Genomic DNA, 17,391 nt, shown 5'->3' on the forward strand with positions numbered 1-17,391 from the left:
ATCCTGTCGCTTGTTGTGTTGCATAGTCTGTAACTGCCACTCCATGGTGTCTTCATGCCCTCTCATCCTCAGAAAATTCCTAGTTGAACAAAAATGTTTGTAATGAAACAAGATTTTTTTTTTTTTAATCTAAGAATAACACCTCAGTATCATACATACCAGAGGTGGGACCAAGTCATTGTTTTGCAAGTCTCAAGTAAGTCTCAAGTCTTTATCCTCAAGTCTCAAGTCAAGTCTCAAGTAATGTCAGGCAAGTCAGAGTCGAGTCTCAAGTCACTGGTGTAAAAGTCCGAGTCAAGTCACAAGTCTGAAACTTTGAATTTCAAGTCCTTTCGAGTCTTTAAAAAAAACAAAACGAAAAAATAATGTTGCAGTTATGCTAAATGTAAATATTAGACCATGTAATTTTTAAATCTGTGTTTTTCTCAACACATACAAAATAGTGAACTTAGAAAATATACACAAATTGTGAAATTGCACCTCTTTAAAATGCAGCTCAATTAAACCTAGCTCCAAGAATAATTTTCACCGACAGTTCTGAGATAAGCTGCATGTTATTCTTGGATGCGGTTGTAGGACCGGCTTTAAAATCGCATGACAAAAATATCATACACATTAAAAAAAACTGTATCACCAACGTAGCCTGGACAACATTTGCTAGTTAGATGAAGTCAGCTATCTCATCGTAGCATATTTATATGCATATTTATAATCATACGGTTCTTGGAGTGAGTGCACACACTCATGAAGTTTAGTAACTTCAGGTCACTGCAACAAGCCCAGGTACAGTTTACCGACGGATGGGTACAGGACCTTGAAATGCACCGTGTAGAACGAAAGACCATCGTACGAACAAAGGTAAGTTTACCAGTCTCACAAATCGTCGTCATAAATACACATTCATTAACCGTTTAATAATAGGACCTTTGAGCTCAACGGTAATTAATTAGCAGTGGAAATAATTTCTGGTAGCATCACAGAAATGTAGCAGTGACAATAATACTGTATGCTGTAATCGTACTGGGCAATTAGTGATACAAAAAACCTGTTTTATCCTGTGAATAAAAGTATATGTTTTTGTCAATGTACCATAATAACAGAAGCGATATCTGCTGGACAGATATCGTGTTGTCCCTGAGTCCTTCTGATCCTCAGCACTTTCTATCAGGAGACAACGCACCCAGGTCCCATCTGACGTTGTTCACTTGATGTTCTGAAGCCCAGTACGGACCTTAACACGGGCTCCATGTGGACATATTAGATTAAATGTTTTTTAAGACCAGTTTCTTGAATTACATGACGGTGTGATTTTTATTTTGTGCTTTTAGTGCAGAGAGAGTCTCTGTGGAGGTTGGATGTTCTCCCCGTGTTTGTGTGGGTCCTCTCAGGGGACTCTGGCTTCCTCCCACAGTTCACAGACATTCAGGTAGTGGGGTTAGGTTAACTGGTGAATAAGTGTGAGCGTGAACGGTCGTCTGTCTCCTCACCCTGTGTTAGCTGGGATCCACTCCAGCTCGTACATGCCCGTCAGGCACCGTCCTCATACCTGTTCTGGTAAATCCAGTCCTGGAAGACACAGCTCACCTGGAATCTGTGTTCATGTTATAAAATGTTACATTTCATTAGAAGTTGGTTGTATTCCAGTTTTATGTTGCAGTTTTCACTTTTGAAAGGGAAGGTTAGTCCAGCTCAGTCAGATGCTGAATGCTCTCTTTCAGTACGTTGTTGTATTAAACGATGACTCAGCAGACGACACATTGTAGCCATGTTAAAAATCATGCAACAGACCCTTGGTCACGATGTCATTGTGGGGATGTCTAAAGGCTGGGTTCCTTCTAATAACCGTAACAAGTGTTTATGGCGCTCCTTGTGATGCTGGGTCAAAGTTCAGCCTCTGAAGACCTCGACGTGTTTGAAGTTATCCACAGGCTGCGAGGTCCACTTCAAAGGTGTTCTATGTTAGATGTTGGTCAGGTTAATCAAAATGGAAACTGTTGAGTTTACACATTAACCAACATGGTCCAGCACTAAACATCGTAAAGCCTTTAGTTTATGGAGAGAGGATGCTGCCATCAAATTCAAAATGGGCTAATATTTTTCTTTAAATGTTTCATTTTCTCACTTTGTTTAAAATACTGGTTTACAGGATTTGCAAATGATTGCATTCTGTTCTTAATCATATTTAACACAGCGGATCAAACGTGGGGAAGTGGGTGTTATATTCAGATTGTGGGATACATTTAGGAAATGTAAAACTTTTGATGTCAATGTTGTTTATTTGCAGGCAGTGGCGGTCCTAGCCTGTTTGGCACCCTGGGCGAACAATCCCTCTGGCGCCCCCCCCACACACACACACACACACAGAATCAAATCCTTACACACATTAACATAAAGCTGCTGCACACACACACACACACACAGAGAGAGAGAGAGTATGCATTGTATGCAGACGGCTACCAAACAGCCATCATAATTCGTCATACAATGAGAACAGGACAAATCAACAATTGACAAGGACTAATTAATATTTAAATCTGTAACATAATGTATTGTTTGGAGTTTAGTCTGTTACTGTTTGTTTTTTTTACCATTTCTTCTTGGAGCAACTGTAACCCACATAATTTCTGACTCACTCTGATTCTGATAGTTTCAGGATGACCTGCCATTATCCAATCACACATCTGCTTACCTGCATCTTTTGCTCGTTTCTCCTCCTCTTCTTTTCTATTTTTTCTAAGTTGAGCACCATGATGGCTTTGAACTTTTCTTGTCCATCTTCCATTGGTTTTAATTTTGCACTCCAGTATGAACACAAATCCCCCAACACAAGGATCACCACAACATGATCTAATAGACCGACACCTTAGTTCACAGATTCACTTCATCTAGGGTGCATTTCTGAGATTTCACACAACCCAGGATTCAAATCATGAATACATAATGGACTTGGATTTACAACATTATAAATGAAATGTGCTCTTTTTGGAAGCAGCAGGGGCCCCCTCCCCTCAAACTGTAAATTTAAATTGTTATTGATCCTTTACCCCTGGTCCTAAAGTGTATATTTATTTTCTTACTCTTCTTATTGTTTGTTTACTTGCACTGCTGTAACTGGAGCCTCGTCATCTCATATCTCTGTATACTGGACTGTCTGTAGCGGAGATGACAATAAAGTTTACTTTGACTTTGGCAGCGAGCAGGCGCACCGAGGGCTCTCGCGCTCACTTTCGTGTATAGAATTTTGAAAAAACATTGGTGCAAATTATAAGTCTGTATCATGATGCCTGGTGTTTTTGTGTTTGTTGGTTTGTTTTTATTTTTCTTTATTTTGTGAGTTGGTTATTAGATGCTGCTCCAGCCGGTCAGAGAATCCCCCGCCCTCTCCTCTCAGTGCCGCAGGCAGCAGGCGCACCTTGCAAACGGAGGGCGCCCTTACTCCCAAAACTGATAGGTGCGTATGCAATTCCCAATATGCGCTGGCTGACGTCGGGGCAGCATGAGTACGAGCAACTTTTTTTTTTTTTTTGCCGATGCCCATGATGCCGCCCCGGGCAACCGTCCGTGTCGCCCGTATCTGAAACCGCTACTGTTTGCAGGGTTTAAAAATGTGTTTACTGTTTGAAACTCATACTTGGCCTTCTACTCTTCATGGCTGCTTAACCAAGCTAACAGGGTGGACAGTCTGAGGAGCTGGGAAAGAAAAGCGTCTGAACTGCTTTAAATTTCTTGAAGACGTTTTATCCAAGAAGTTTCTTCAGTTCTGAGAGCGACTGTGGAGAATCCCAGGTTTAGGTCCGGTGTGAGTGTCCCCCTAAGAGGGTCATGGACTCCCTATTGATCCTCTGCCTAATCACGCAAGCCAAGGTGTGAAAACGGGTGTAGGTCACAATCAGCCAAGGGCTGTATCCCAATTCAGGGTCTGAAGCCTCAAAGGCCGCATTTTAAGGACGATTACGTCACAGCGACGCGACGAAGGCTGTCCCAATTCAAAGGCTGCTCGAAATGCGGCCCTCAAATGCGTCCTTCATTTCCCTGAATTTTAAGGATGTGGCGGTGTAGACTTCATGACCCAACATATCCCAGACTCCATAGCGCGGCGGTGGGTGTGGATAATTTTGCTAAAAAAACGGCGGAAGAGGGGCGGCTGAAGAGTAAACTGTGAGAAGTAAGTACTGAATATTATGTCACTTACTTATGTGCAAATGTTTAATAATGAAGAACATTAAAACATTCCTGTTGGCCACATGTTGGCAAAGTTATGTGACATTAGTGATGTTTGTACTTTCAGCGTTTACTTGGTTTTAAAGCCTTTACTTTAAAATATACGCTGTTCAATAGTCGACCTTAATCCTACAGAGAATGTGATGATTTTGTGGATAATTAAAGTCAGTCATATATCCACAAACACAACAAGCTGAAAGTCAGTGATGCTGCTCGGTTTGCAGTCCTGAATATCACGGCACAAGCAGGATTCACTGCACTGTTAATGTTAGCTATGTTATATTGCTGCCTCTGTTCGGTGGTGTCGAGCCAAACGGACTTTAACGTGTGTTTGAACGAGCTGACGGTTCACTCGTTAAGCTGAAAGAAAGATGCTTTAATCACAGCAGTCACACATGTGTCCACTGTAACATCTGGAACTCTTCTTGTTTAGCACTCATAATGACACAAACACTAAATCCTCCTGTTTGTAGCAGTGTGTACACCTGAGACTGTCACCTGTCTGTCTGTCCTGCACTCTCTGTCTGTTTCTTTCTCTCTGATTGTGGAATAAAAGTATGAACATGTGTTTATAAGTCACACTTGTGTTTGAATCCTGCACCTTATCACACATTTGATTTCCATGTGTGACGACTGCAAGTGTCCAGAGTGAGGACAGACTGAGGGACCCACTGCTGCACATCATCTGTGAGGCTTTGCAGCCCTGATGATCCACCAGGACAAACTCAGCAGTGTGTGAGGAAGAGGAGGAGGAAGAGCCAGCAGCAGCTGACAGATGGAGAGAATAGACAGACTGTTCCCTGTTTGTGAAGGACTGCTAGGAAAGTTTAACATAACTGTCTGTCCTGAATCAGTCTTATTAGGTAATGTTCAAATAATGTGATCATCCCAGTGTTTCCAGTGTGGGAGAAAGTACTCAGGGCCTTCAAGTTACACACTATGAAAGGCAGCAACAAGTTTAATGTTCAGAAACCTAAAGTCTGTATCAGCAGCAGAATGGAGCTAAAATAAATGTTTGTTTCAGTTCTATGAAGCTTTGAGTATATCTATTCTGTGTGACTTACAGCAGTTATGACATGGTCTGATTTTCTCACCCAATAAAGGAATATTTCATATTTCAGTCTACTCTTCATTCTATCAGACACAGTTATCACAGCTCGTACATTTGCTTTTTACACATATATGTAAGCATTGAGCCAAATTTAGTAATGCCAACATATTAAAAGAACAATATTTCTCTCTTATATATGATACATCTATATACACACTGTCACAGACACTTGTCTTTGAGTGAAGATTTAAGGTGATAGGAAATATAAATAAATGCAACTTGAATCTTTACTGAAGCTCAGAGTTCATGTTCACTGCTGTAATAACTAATAATGATTAATATAGTGACTATAATATTGGCCATATTATATTTACATTACCACAGTGAGATGACTTTAGTCTCATGAACAACATTAACTAATTGTTATTTACTAACTAATCTTAAATGACTGTTCAGTACAGAAATGAAGCCCAACAATCATGTTTTACAGTCCTGTGGTCTCAGCCTCAGATACTTATCACATCACACAGAGCTCATGTAGAAAGAAATGTACAAAATACGTCCTCCTTCATTTCTGTCAAACAAAGCTGTATGAAACGTTTCCAGCTGTTACTATCATGGTTGCTAGGCAACCTGGGCAGCGCTACGAAGGTTAGACAGTACTTTAAGGTTGCAGACCCTGAATTGGGATACAGCCATGGTTTCAGGTGAACCCACTGTGAAACGTAGCCCCACCCTATCATGTGACTTACTGAGGTCAGAAGGCCCAGGATGTGAGTGGGCAACAGTGGACAGTTCAATTACAATTAAATGATATCTTGCTGTTAGCTTTCTGTTTTAATTTCTATGAACATTTTACTCAGTAAACTTTAATGCATTAGAAAGCATGTATTCAATATCAGGTATGGGTGCTGCCTTGAAGAACCTTTTAAATGCAGCAGAGACCAGTCTAATATGTTTGCAGTAATGGGAAATGTCCAAACGCTTCTTTGGTTTCTAAAAGTAAACTTGAGGCACCTTCAGTTTTAAAAACAATCAGAATTCTTAACATTTCAGTGAAATGAAATAAAAACGTGGTCTCCCAGTTGTTTCTATGAAGTGAATCATATACTACAATTGGGTTTATGATGTTACGCCTGCAGTATATCATTTTAAAAACTCACATGTACAACACTCCTGTAACTCTGAACACAGGCAAAGACAGAAAACTCTTGCGTGTTGGCACTGCAGCACTTTAAAAAGCCACCGAGTGCACTAGACCACAGATGTTTAGGTCACTGCAGTAGGGACGTCAGGGGGATGAACCCTGACAGTTTAAAACTTGGCCGTTTATGCAATGAAAATAAAGATGAAATCTATAACACTGCGTGAAGCCACCTCACCTAACTGGTCCATTAGCATTCCTCCAATTTTGTGTAAAACTGAACAAAGGTGGAATGAAAGTCAAAGCTTCACATTACACCACCTGTAGTCATACATCACTGCATGATTAAGACGAAAGCCACAGCACTCTGTTCAAAGAGAATAAGACAAACTAGGGGAAACACTCAGACTGTGCCAAATCCAGTCTTTATTCAGGAATCCAAAAATACCAACAAGGTTATGAACCGGTCCATGACAGTCCAGTGGTAAAGAGAATGAACATGCTTTGAAATACAAGTCTGAAATGGATGGTCTGCATTAAAGGTACATACAAAGCACATAAGCACATCTTGAGTTTTCACAAAAGCTATGCACATCCTGTACTCTGTATCGACTAGGTTTGGTGGCTGTGAGCTCCTTTCAAAGCTGTGAAGATTAAAAACAGAAAGGCCAAATACACGTATACATCCAAGACAAGCCGGCTGGAGCCGCCCCCCGCCCCCAAAAACCTGCAGGAGAGGGGAGGGGCCCACTATTAAAAAAACAAAACAAAAAAACCCAAAACAGACCCCACCCAGAGTAGTAAATGCACACTACCATAAAATAATGTAAGATTACTAATCTAAGACATTTAACCACTTGATGCAGACTTCATCCTGAGATGGCACAACTTGCTGAACCCTTCAGGTTATACAGTCTTCTGCTGGCCCTTCTTCCCGATCAGAGACTTGTGGATGTGTGGGATCACGCCTGAAAAAAAATCAATGTTATAACAGTTTATATACTTGAACAGTTAAGTTTTAATTTCAGTAACCACTTTCAGCTGCTCCCTTGTAACAAAGAGTTGCCACAATAGTGTTGATGTTACAGTTTTACACCAGATGCAACACAAAAGGGATTTGTGCCTCAACAAAATGTGTAAACCCCTAGAGTACGAGAGTATAAGACCGTAACACAGTTCTCTGTAATGTTCGTACCTCCGCCTGCAATAGTGGCCTTGATAAGTGAATCCAGCTCTTCGTCTCCTCTAATAGCCAGCTGCAAGTGGCGTGGGGTTATACGCTTTACTTTAAGGTCCTTTGATGCATTTCCTGCCAACTCTAGAACCTGAAAGAGAGACAGCCTTTACAAAAAGATCAACACTTCAAGCAACGAAGTGCAAGATAAACGGAGCTTAGGGTCACCTCAGCAGTAAGGTATTCGAGAATAGCCGCGCTGTACACCGCCGCGGTGGCTCCTACTCTGCCGTGGCTCGTTGTTCTGGACTTGAGGTGTCTGTGGATACGGCCTACCGGGAACTGCGGGGATAATGACACGAGTGAACAGAAGCAAAGCCGTGCTGGCCGCCCGATGAGAGCCCGCCACCGACAAAGAGCCACTGACTTTTGGCTAATAGCTCGTGCTTGTGCAACCGAGAAAATGAATGAAATTTGGGGACAAACCTGCAGTCCTGCTCTCTGAGAGCGCGAAATCGCTTTGGTCTTGGTCTTTCCAGAGTCTTTACCAGCTTTACCACCAGCCTGTAAAACACCAGTACTATTAGTGTGCCTCCGCCGAAACGCGCCTTATTGTAGCCCAACATTAACTTAAGGTCCGCTTAATATTCGCTAGCCATGCTAGCGCTTCCCCAGTGAAGCCAGTGGGTATTTAGCATGCTAATCCACTACACCAGCCAATGCTAGCGGCCAACTGTTAACTAATAAAGAAAACGCAACGCTACCAAATAAAGATTTATTTCAAATAAACTACCTAAACAGAGTGTGTCGTTATAATATTTTGTTAATACGACATATAATACGTACCATATTTAAAAACTTACAAAGAAACTCTGACTCGGCAGCCAAAATAATATCCTCCGTCTACACTGAATATCGACTGTTGTTTGAACTAGACCCCCTCCCCCCCACCGCGGGTCGTTATATACAGCCATGGCTACCCGGATGACGGCAGTCACGTGATTACCGCTGAAGCTTTTCAGCCAATAAATGAGCTCTCTGTGCGGTTCCGTTCTAAGAGCTTATGGGTAATGTAGTTTATGTGGCGTATCTCTTTCCCATTTTATATCGAAATGAGCTGGCTTTAGTTTTTCTTTCACATGGCATTAACTTTTAATTTAGTATAGATAGAAGTCCCCACATACATTCATCTTCTTATCTGCTTATCCAGTTTAGGGTTTAGCAGGCAGAAACCTATCAAAGTTGATGGTAAAATTAAATAGCCCCATTTGGTCAAGCCTCGCCTCAGTGCGCCCCAGGGCAGCCGTGGCTACAATGTAGCTTGCCATCACCTGTGTGTGAATGTGTGGATGACTGAATGTAGTGTGAAGTGCTTTGGGGTCCATAGGGACTAAGTAAAGCGCTATACAAATACAGGCCATTTACCATGTAGTTTAGTATATGAAGCACAGCAGAGTGCTCACCCCGCCTCCCCCACGTACCAATTATCAGGGTCTTGCACGTTACCTCTTTTCTAAAAACACATATGTACTCGAGCAGAGGTCAGTGCAATAGCCTGGAAATCTAATTGCTCTGAATATCATTTAACTCTAAGGTTGGGAAATTGCTGCTATTCTTGTATAACTGGAAGAACTTTGCTGTAGCAGCATGATCAAATGTTTAAAATAATGGGATTCCCTGTGCTGACTGGGACAACTGGCCACACCATCAACAGGATAAAGCAACCAGCCACAAGCAGACAAAGAAAGCAAACTGAAGAAAAAGTTGGTGCTCTGTGTTTGAAGTAATTTAATTACAGCCTGCATCAATCCATCCATCCTAAATGAATGTTGAATGAATCTCTGTGTGTTACATAGATGTCACAAGCTACCTGTAAAAATTCCCAGGCAGAAAGAGAGAGAGACAGAGCAACGGCCACTCATAAAGATCAGCCAGAAATCTATCACTTCCTACAGCTGTGGCTCAGATATGCAAGATTTTAGCCAAAGACTGGGTGTAGACTCTGTTCCACTCAGCCTTGATAAGGAAATGGCTCGAGCATCATAATGATCTTTTACACCACTTGTTCCAACCACCCCAGATGATACAGGAAGAGGTGAAAAGTCGTCGACCAAAAGGCCGTTCAACCTGAGCAAAAGCCTTCTCGGCACAAAAAGAGATACAACTGAATCCTCCCTGCTGTGAGCAGGGATATACTGTAGATGATATCAAAGTCTCTGCATGTTGAAATGAATATGCCCACAGGGTATGAACTTTGTCTGATCCAGAAGTATGATTTTGGCAGTATAAGTTTTCAGATGCTTAGATCTTGGTTAGTCGTTTTGCTTGGACTGAGAGGAGAGATACAGGTCTGTACTATGAGATGAAAGTAGGGTCACAGTTCTGTTTCAAAATCAGAGCGATCCTGGCCAGATAAAGTGAATCCAGTACGATGCCCACTTCTTTAGACTGATTTAACATTCAAAGGACCGGGGACCAATAATATGCTCTATGCTTGTAACAGAAGGACCTGTCAGTCTGTTTGTGCAACTTTCCAGCTGTCACACTCCAGCTCAGTCCGGCACTGCTCGCAACAGCCGGCTAAAAGAGAGGAGGGATGATTAGCTGATGGAGATCTGCTGTGTTGGTCAGCGTCCTCTGACCCCACCCCCATCCCCCTAAGCAGGAGAGGAAATCAGCCATGGGTCTGCTGGGGGATGTGTGGTGTCAGGGGAGGCTGACTAACACAGCAGATGGACTTTGAAAAAATAAATAAATAAATCATCAGAACTTTTTGTAAAGTCATAAGAAGAGCTGTCTTGTTGGCTCTTTGTTGTACATGGCTGCATCACAATACTGTAAAATCAGTAATATTGTAGTGTGAGCCATCATGTCCTGGTTATGGAGAGATCACATCCACATGAGGGAAATACTGAGTGTAGGAGAGAAAGAGAGGGACAGCTCAGAAGAAAAAGGCATAAAGAGCGTGAGAAGCGCTGATGTCATTTTTCCTGCTGGGACTTGAGCGGAAGCAAAAATAGAAAATAAATAAACAAAATCTTTGGTGGGAAAATAGTGCAGCTGGAGAGTAGCTGACTGGGTCACTGATGAAAGACAAAAATGAAAGACAAAAATAGCTCAATGTGTTGAGTGAACTAATCCATTGCGCTAGTTATTACCAGCCAACACGGGAAATTCAACCTTTAAAGAGTGCTGAAGGAATGAGCTTTACAAACCCAACGTTATTATTTGGCATTGGTTCAATATCCATCCATCCATTCGCTTCCGCTTATCCTTTTCAGGGTCGCTGGAGCCTATCCCAGCTGTCATGGGGCGAGAGGCGGGGTACAACCTGGACAGGCCGCCAGTCTATCGCAGGGCCAACACACAGGGACAGACAACCTACTGGCAATTTGGATTAACCAATTCACCTATCCCCACAAACTGCATGTCTTTGGATGTTGGGAGGAAGCCAGAGTTAACCCACGCAAACACGGGGAGAACATGCAAACTCTACACAGAAAGACCCCGGCCTGATGGTGGAATTGAACTCAGGAACTTCTTGCTGTGCAGCAACAGTGCTAACCACCGTGCCACCGTGCTGCCCCTATTTTTCAATTATTACTGAGCACTTTTTCTCTGACTCGACCCCAAGCAATATCAAAGTAAATGGTAAATGGCCTGTATTTGTATAGCGCTTTACTAGTCCCTAAGGACCCCAAAGCACTTTACACATCCAGTCATCCACCCATTCACACACACATTTTACAAGTCCTTTTACAATTGTAAACTTTTATATTTCGGTCACTAAAATGCCACCAAAGCCGACTAAATGAGGAAACCTGATCCAGCCTCGCCTCCAGCTTCTCCTGATGAGCCCTTGACCTGTCCTGAGTCGGGGACTGGGGCCCAGGCCACCGATAGTAACCGTGTCAGCGCTCTCAAAGTAGAGTAGGAGAGTTTCACCTAACTAAAAGTAACGGTTACCGAGATGCAGCAATCCCTGTCCACCTGTACTGACGACATCATCAGCCTCCAGAGAAAAGTGGACCATCTAACTAAGGCGGTGGCCAAGTTGGAGGATAAATATGAAGATTTGGAGTCCCGGTGTCAAAACATCCGCATCATTGGTGTTCTGGAAGACGACCAATTGTCAGCGTCCACGGATGCCGATTTGCAGTTGCTAAATGTTTCCGGTTTATACTTCACGTTTTGAGGAGTGTATTTTTCTTTCTCTTGGGTAACTTTATCTTTGATGTTCAAAAAATGTAGACTTTAAATGTTAGTTTCGTACTGGTTTACCTCAAAGCCAGTATTTTCACCGCAGGCATTCTTGGTTCCTGAGAATAGTGCCTAATGTATATTTTCATTCTATACTGCATGTCTAGTTCTGTCGGATTCACCCAGTACTTAGAGGTGTTTTTTCATTGCGCTATCTAGCTGTAAGCATAAGTTTGTCAGTGACTCCCATAGGAGTCTGCAGTGTTCCTTTGTTTGAGGAAAGACAGAGTGAAAGCAAGGGGAGCTGAGCTCCTGGACCAGGTACGCACTGCTCGTTTTTTCACAACACTGGATTTGACCACGGGCTGGCTGGGTACTACTGTCAGTTCATGCCAGGCTTCACGGAACTGATCAGCCCGTTGACTGATCTCGCCCCAGGTCTGGTCCAGTGGACGAAGCAGTGTCAGGCAGCGTTCGTACAGAGAAGGCTGTGGCGGAGATGTGGTCCCTGCCTCAGCTGCAGGGGAGGGGTGGTGCAGCGAGCTCAAGGGGCAGTGGCAGTAGGGTTGGAGGGACAGGTGTGCATGATAAAACTAATGAGGTTTCTCTCCTTTATATAGTGAAGCTGGAGACCACTGTACTGGGTACTGAAAGAACACTCCCAATGTGACAAGCATGACAGGGTGTCGGGTCGGTCGTCACATTACTCTGTGGGGAACCCCTGCTCTACACTCCAAGTAAAGGGGATCAGCTGCCCGAACATTTACATGAGCAGGAAACTGTCAGAGCAGGAGGCCAGATACACATCAACTCTCTTTATTATTACCTCCTGGGCCGCCCTCTGTTCGGATGCACTGGCTCCACTGCATGAAGGATGCCAATGCCCAGAGTCTATCTGTAAAATTAGCGGTAAAGTAGTGAAATTAGGATAAAGTGATGCTCGTTTTGGCAGCACGGTGGCACGGTGGTTAGCACTGTTGTCACACAGCAAGAAGGTCCTGAGTTCAATTCCACCATCAGGCCGGGGTCTTTCTGTGTGGAGTTTGCATCTTCTCCCTGTGTTTGCGTGGGTTCTCTCCGGGTACTCCGGCTTCCTCCCACCGTCCAAAGACATGCAGCTTGTGGGGATAGGTTAATTGGATAATCCAAATTGCCACTAAGTGCGAATGGTTGTCTGTCTCTGTGTGTTAGCCCTGCGACAGACTGGCAACCTGTCCAGGTTGTACCCTGCCTCTCGCCCCATGACAGCTGGGATAGGCTCCAGCGCCCCCCGCGACTCTGAAAAGGATAAGTGGAAGCGACTGGATGGATGGATGATGCTCTTTTTTATTTTCAGGCATTTTCCATGTTAGTCAATGAAATGTTTCAAACTTGTCCACAACTTTAGCCTCATGTGTGCTTTCCCTGGCAGTAGTAAATGCATAAAAATAAAGCTGTTATGATAACACTGAACAAAAACTTGCTTCCTTAAAAAGACTTAGTTTACAATTCAGTATTAAATATTACATAAAATAAACTATATACAAAGTGTCTTTGTGCATGTAGCCATGGTTCATTGTCTGGGTGTTTAAATTAGTCTATTATTATATTATAATTCCCAACTTGTTTGAGCTGCTGTGCACCACAAACAAGTACAAGCAGAATGGACTTTAACAGCGTTTCCTGCTGATAAAAACCTCCCTTATTGGCCTTCATACTACAAAAAGTCATTAAGCTATAAACGGGTAAACGACAGAAAAATGTCTCTTTTTTACTTTCTACTATACAATTAAAAAAAAATTCACTGTAGTAATTTTTATGACCACAGTTACACACAGCAACACAGCATGATTGAAAGATGTACCCTTAGGCCCCCTCCTCGATTCAGAGATGGTCTTTCCCTTTTCACGTAAATGGCCTCCTTGACTCCGCCCTCAAACCAGCGTTCCTCCCTGTCCAGGATGTTACATCCTCATCATTGAAAGAGTGTCCACTGGCCTGTAGGTGTAAATAGACTGCAGAGTCCTGGCCTGACGAGGTGGCTCTTCTGTGTTGTAGCCAGAGGTTGTTTGGTTTCCCCGATGTATAAATCCTGACAATCCTCCTGCACTTAACAGCTACACTATGTTACTCTGTTTGTGTCGGGGGACCCGATCCTTGGGGTGGACCAGTTTTTGGCGCAGCGTGTTTTGGGGTTTAAAAGCCACAGAGACCCGGTGTTTAGAAAAAATGCGTCTCAGTTGCTCCGATACTCCTGACACGTACGAATCACTACAGGTTTTCGCTTGGGCAGCGGTTGTCCTTCTCTCCTGGATCGGCTGGAGCTTTCTTTAGGCGTTTTTCCAGCTTTGACAAAAGTCCAGCTGGGATAACCACATTTACTCAGGGCCTTCTTGCTGTTCTTCTGCCTCCCTGGCTGCTGTGTCTGTGAGGATGGTGTTCGCTCTGTGTTGTAGCGTCCTGATGACACCCAGTTTGTGGGTGTCCTTAAATACTGATCCGTATATGTAGGTTTACGGTACACGTCAGCTTTTAGATGTCCCCCATTACTGATGGAAATCTCACAGTCCAAGAAGGCTAACTTGCCACTTTTCATATCTTCCCTGGTGAATTTGATGTGTCGGTCCACAGAGTTAATGTGATCCATGAATTGTGGAACATCCTGAGATTTGATTTTCACCCAGGTGTCATCCACATATCTGAACCAAAGGCTTGGTGGTGTTCCAGGGTAGGATAGCAAAGCCCTCTTTTTTTGCTTCTTCCATGTACAAATTGGCCACGATGGGTGAAACTGGGGAGCCCATGACACACCCATGTTTCTGCCTGTAGTACTGACCCTTGTATGTGAAGTAGGTGGAATGAAGACACAGTTCAAACACACTTGGTCGATGCTGAGAGTGGTCCTGTTGCTGAGGTTGGGGTCATCCTGTAATCTCTTACGAACTACCTCCAACACTTCTGTGACTGGGATGCAAGTGAAGAGAGATGTAACGTCGTAGGAGACCATGGTTTCATCTGCCTCCATCATGACATCTCTCACCTTCTCAACAAAACCCAGGATGTTCTGGATGTGGTGTTCAGAGCTGCCCACCAGCGGGTTGAAGATCGAAGCCAGAAAATCTATCACCTTCTTCCTGTAACCACAACCTGGGTCTGGTTTTAAGGCCTCATAAGTATTTTTGTCTATTTCTCATGACAGTCTTTCTGGTTTAGCAGAGCTGTGCACCTACCCTTGTCTGAAGGATGATAATATTGTTGTCATTACTAAGTGATGTGAGTGCCTTCCTCTCCTCCATGCTGCATGGCTCTGTCTTCTCCATTTGGATCAGTTTTGGGTGTCCTCTACGGCGAGATTGGTGATTGCGTCCATCCACCGCTTCTTCGGTCTTCCTTGCAGTCGGCAGATCCAGGGTCAAGTCAGAGGGCTGTTCTTGACACCAAATTCTCCTCACTGCACATGACGTGTCCATACCACTGTAGGTGCGCTTGCCTCATCTTCTTTTCAATTGGGGCAACTTCGAGTTGTTTTCAAACACCTTCATTCGTCACATGATCCAGGCGGGTTACGCCCACCATCCACCTGAGCATCTTCATCTCCATCTTCTGCTCCTATAGGGCCACCGGCCGTATGACTCTCTTGTTGATCTTAGCTTTGAGGTGTTTGGGCATCCTCTTAACGCACTGGATGCCAGTGGATTCGCACCATTTAGGCCATGCTGCGTAGGCTCGTGAGCCTACATCCGGAGGGTCTGGTGAAACCCCAACACCACCTCCTCATGGTGCCAGCTGGAAACAAGGATCCTTGGTCCTGGGCCAACGGTGTGGGTCCCTGGCGACACATGACGTGACACATCGGTCAGGGCATCTTTTGTCACATCACATGGAACGTCAGCTCGGTTTGGATCAACATGCTAGGGTGTCCCCCCGAGGCGACTCGCGACGTGACTAATATACAAAGGCAGACAAATGGTTAGTATGACACAACAAAGAACTGAAGTGAGACAAAGGATACAACTCTTATATGGCGCTTTTCTACTGTCACTGAGCACTCAAAGAGCTTTATACAACTCGTGCATCCACCCATTCACACACTTTATCTAAGGTTTTTAGTGCTTCTATCTAACATCCACTCACATTCATGCTCTGATGGATGCATCGGAACATGGGCGTTGCCCAAGGCATGCAGGCTAGAGCAGACGGGGATCGAACCACTAACCTTCCGGTGAGTAGGTGACCCGCTCTACCACCTGAAATGAAAAGCACAATGTGCACATTTTGTGCACAGCTGGAACAGGTAAAACAAAACACAGGACACAAAGCTAAATACAGTGCACAGGAGGGAAGAAGCTATAATAAAACAGGAAATAACGAAACGTGAACATCTGACACCAAAGCTGACTTAAGAACAGGGAACAGGGTAAGAAGATTGAAGAGTAGGGAATGACTTTAACTGTGGATAAAAGTAGGGAAATCAGAGAGTAGACTCATGAAAAATAAACTCAGATTTAAACTTAAATACAAACTTCAAAGGATGTAAATGAAGAGCAGACTATGTGGAAAACGTCATATTAAACAGAACTAAAACATTATGCTACGCTCAGAATCCAGGACCATGACAAAGTTATGGTGGAGAATAAACAAACATTATTTACACTGTAATTATCAACGATCAGTCAGAGAACTGAAACAACACATTGCCAGCAGAAATAAAGGGATAAGAAACTGCATTTCTTTAATAATGTAAACTATTTTACAACCATCACACTTTAAAATGGGGACATTGAATGTAGATTAAAGAAGGACAAACCTATGATTCCTGCAGGATGATGAATCCTCCATATCAACTATTTATAAACCCAAACAACCCTCCAACAAGAGCCACACACTGCAAACCGGAATGCATCCGAATCACAAACACACAGTGAATCACTCTATAACTATAGCTATAGTATGTCTCATATGGATGCTTAAAACATGAAAATACTGGACACAGTAATATTGAATTTAATCCCGACGGTACTATAATGAAAATGAAAGATTAAAGAAAATTTCATTAACTTCTGCCTTCGTTTGGAAAAAGCTTGTGTGTGATTATGATTGTGTTGTAAAAAGTTTACACTCTGAAACTTTAATGTAGATATAAATACATTTATTATATTAACAGGCTTCACATAGTCTCCGCCTCCTCAGTCTGCCTCAAAAATACTTTCATTGAGGCGACGCCCATGCTTCCCTCTACCCTCGCGTTGGCCGCACCCCTTATAACCCCCGTGAAAGCTACGTCGACAAACACAGCGTTGCTTCACTTCCGGTCAATCCTAACAAAATAAAACCCAGAATAGGCAACATAACTGCGTTCTAACGCTTAATAGACAAAGTTAATTCAAATGGCCATTTCATCTGTCTTAGCTCAAAGCGATTAGTTTTTCAAGACTTTTGAATAATTACAGATTTAACCAGGAGTGCTGTGACTGCACAGAGGCTTTAAATTAATCCTTCATGGACACTGATTTGACTTTTGTTTGGCAATATTAGTAAATGAACACCAACAGGCACGTGATTTCTGTACTCATTAATAGGGGTCAACTGGCAGATAAAGTCTGCAGGGATATTTGTGAACTG

General features: G+C 43.2%; 1 protein-coding gene across 2 annotated transcripts; it reads right to left on the reverse strand.

Annotated features, from left to right (window-relative positions):
- Positions 1-6,822: 6,822 nt before the first annotated feature.
- Positions 6,823-8,575, reverse strand: LOC101475850 (histone H2A.Z). Of its 2 annotated transcripts, none has more exons than XM_004575963.5 (5): positions 8,437-8,575; positions 8,077-8,154; positions 7,819-7,932; positions 7,612-7,741; positions 6,823-7,384 (listed from the first exon to the last, which is right to left on the reverse strand). In XM_004575963.5, exons 1-5 carry the CDS (start codon positions 8,437-8,439, stop codon positions 7,323-7,325), a joined length of 387 nt encoding a protein of 128 aa, XP_004576020.1. In that variant the 5' UTR covers positions 8,440-8,575; the 3' UTR covers positions 6,823-7,322. The 2 variants fall into 2 exon arrangements, with proteins under 2 accessions (XP_004576020.1, XP_076738137.1); XM_076882022.1 differs by having other exon boundaries at positions 8,454-8,566.
- Positions 8,576-17,391: the final 8,816 nt, after the last annotated feature.

Source organism: Maylandia zebra, linkage group LG3 (genome assembly GCF_041146795.1).
Source record: "Maylandia zebra isolate NMK-2024a linkage group LG3, Mzebra_GT3a, whole genome shotgun sequence".
In the NCBI taxonomy this organism is placed as follows: Eukaryota; Metazoa; Chordata; class Actinopteri; order Cichliformes; family Cichlidae; genus Maylandia; species Maylandia zebra.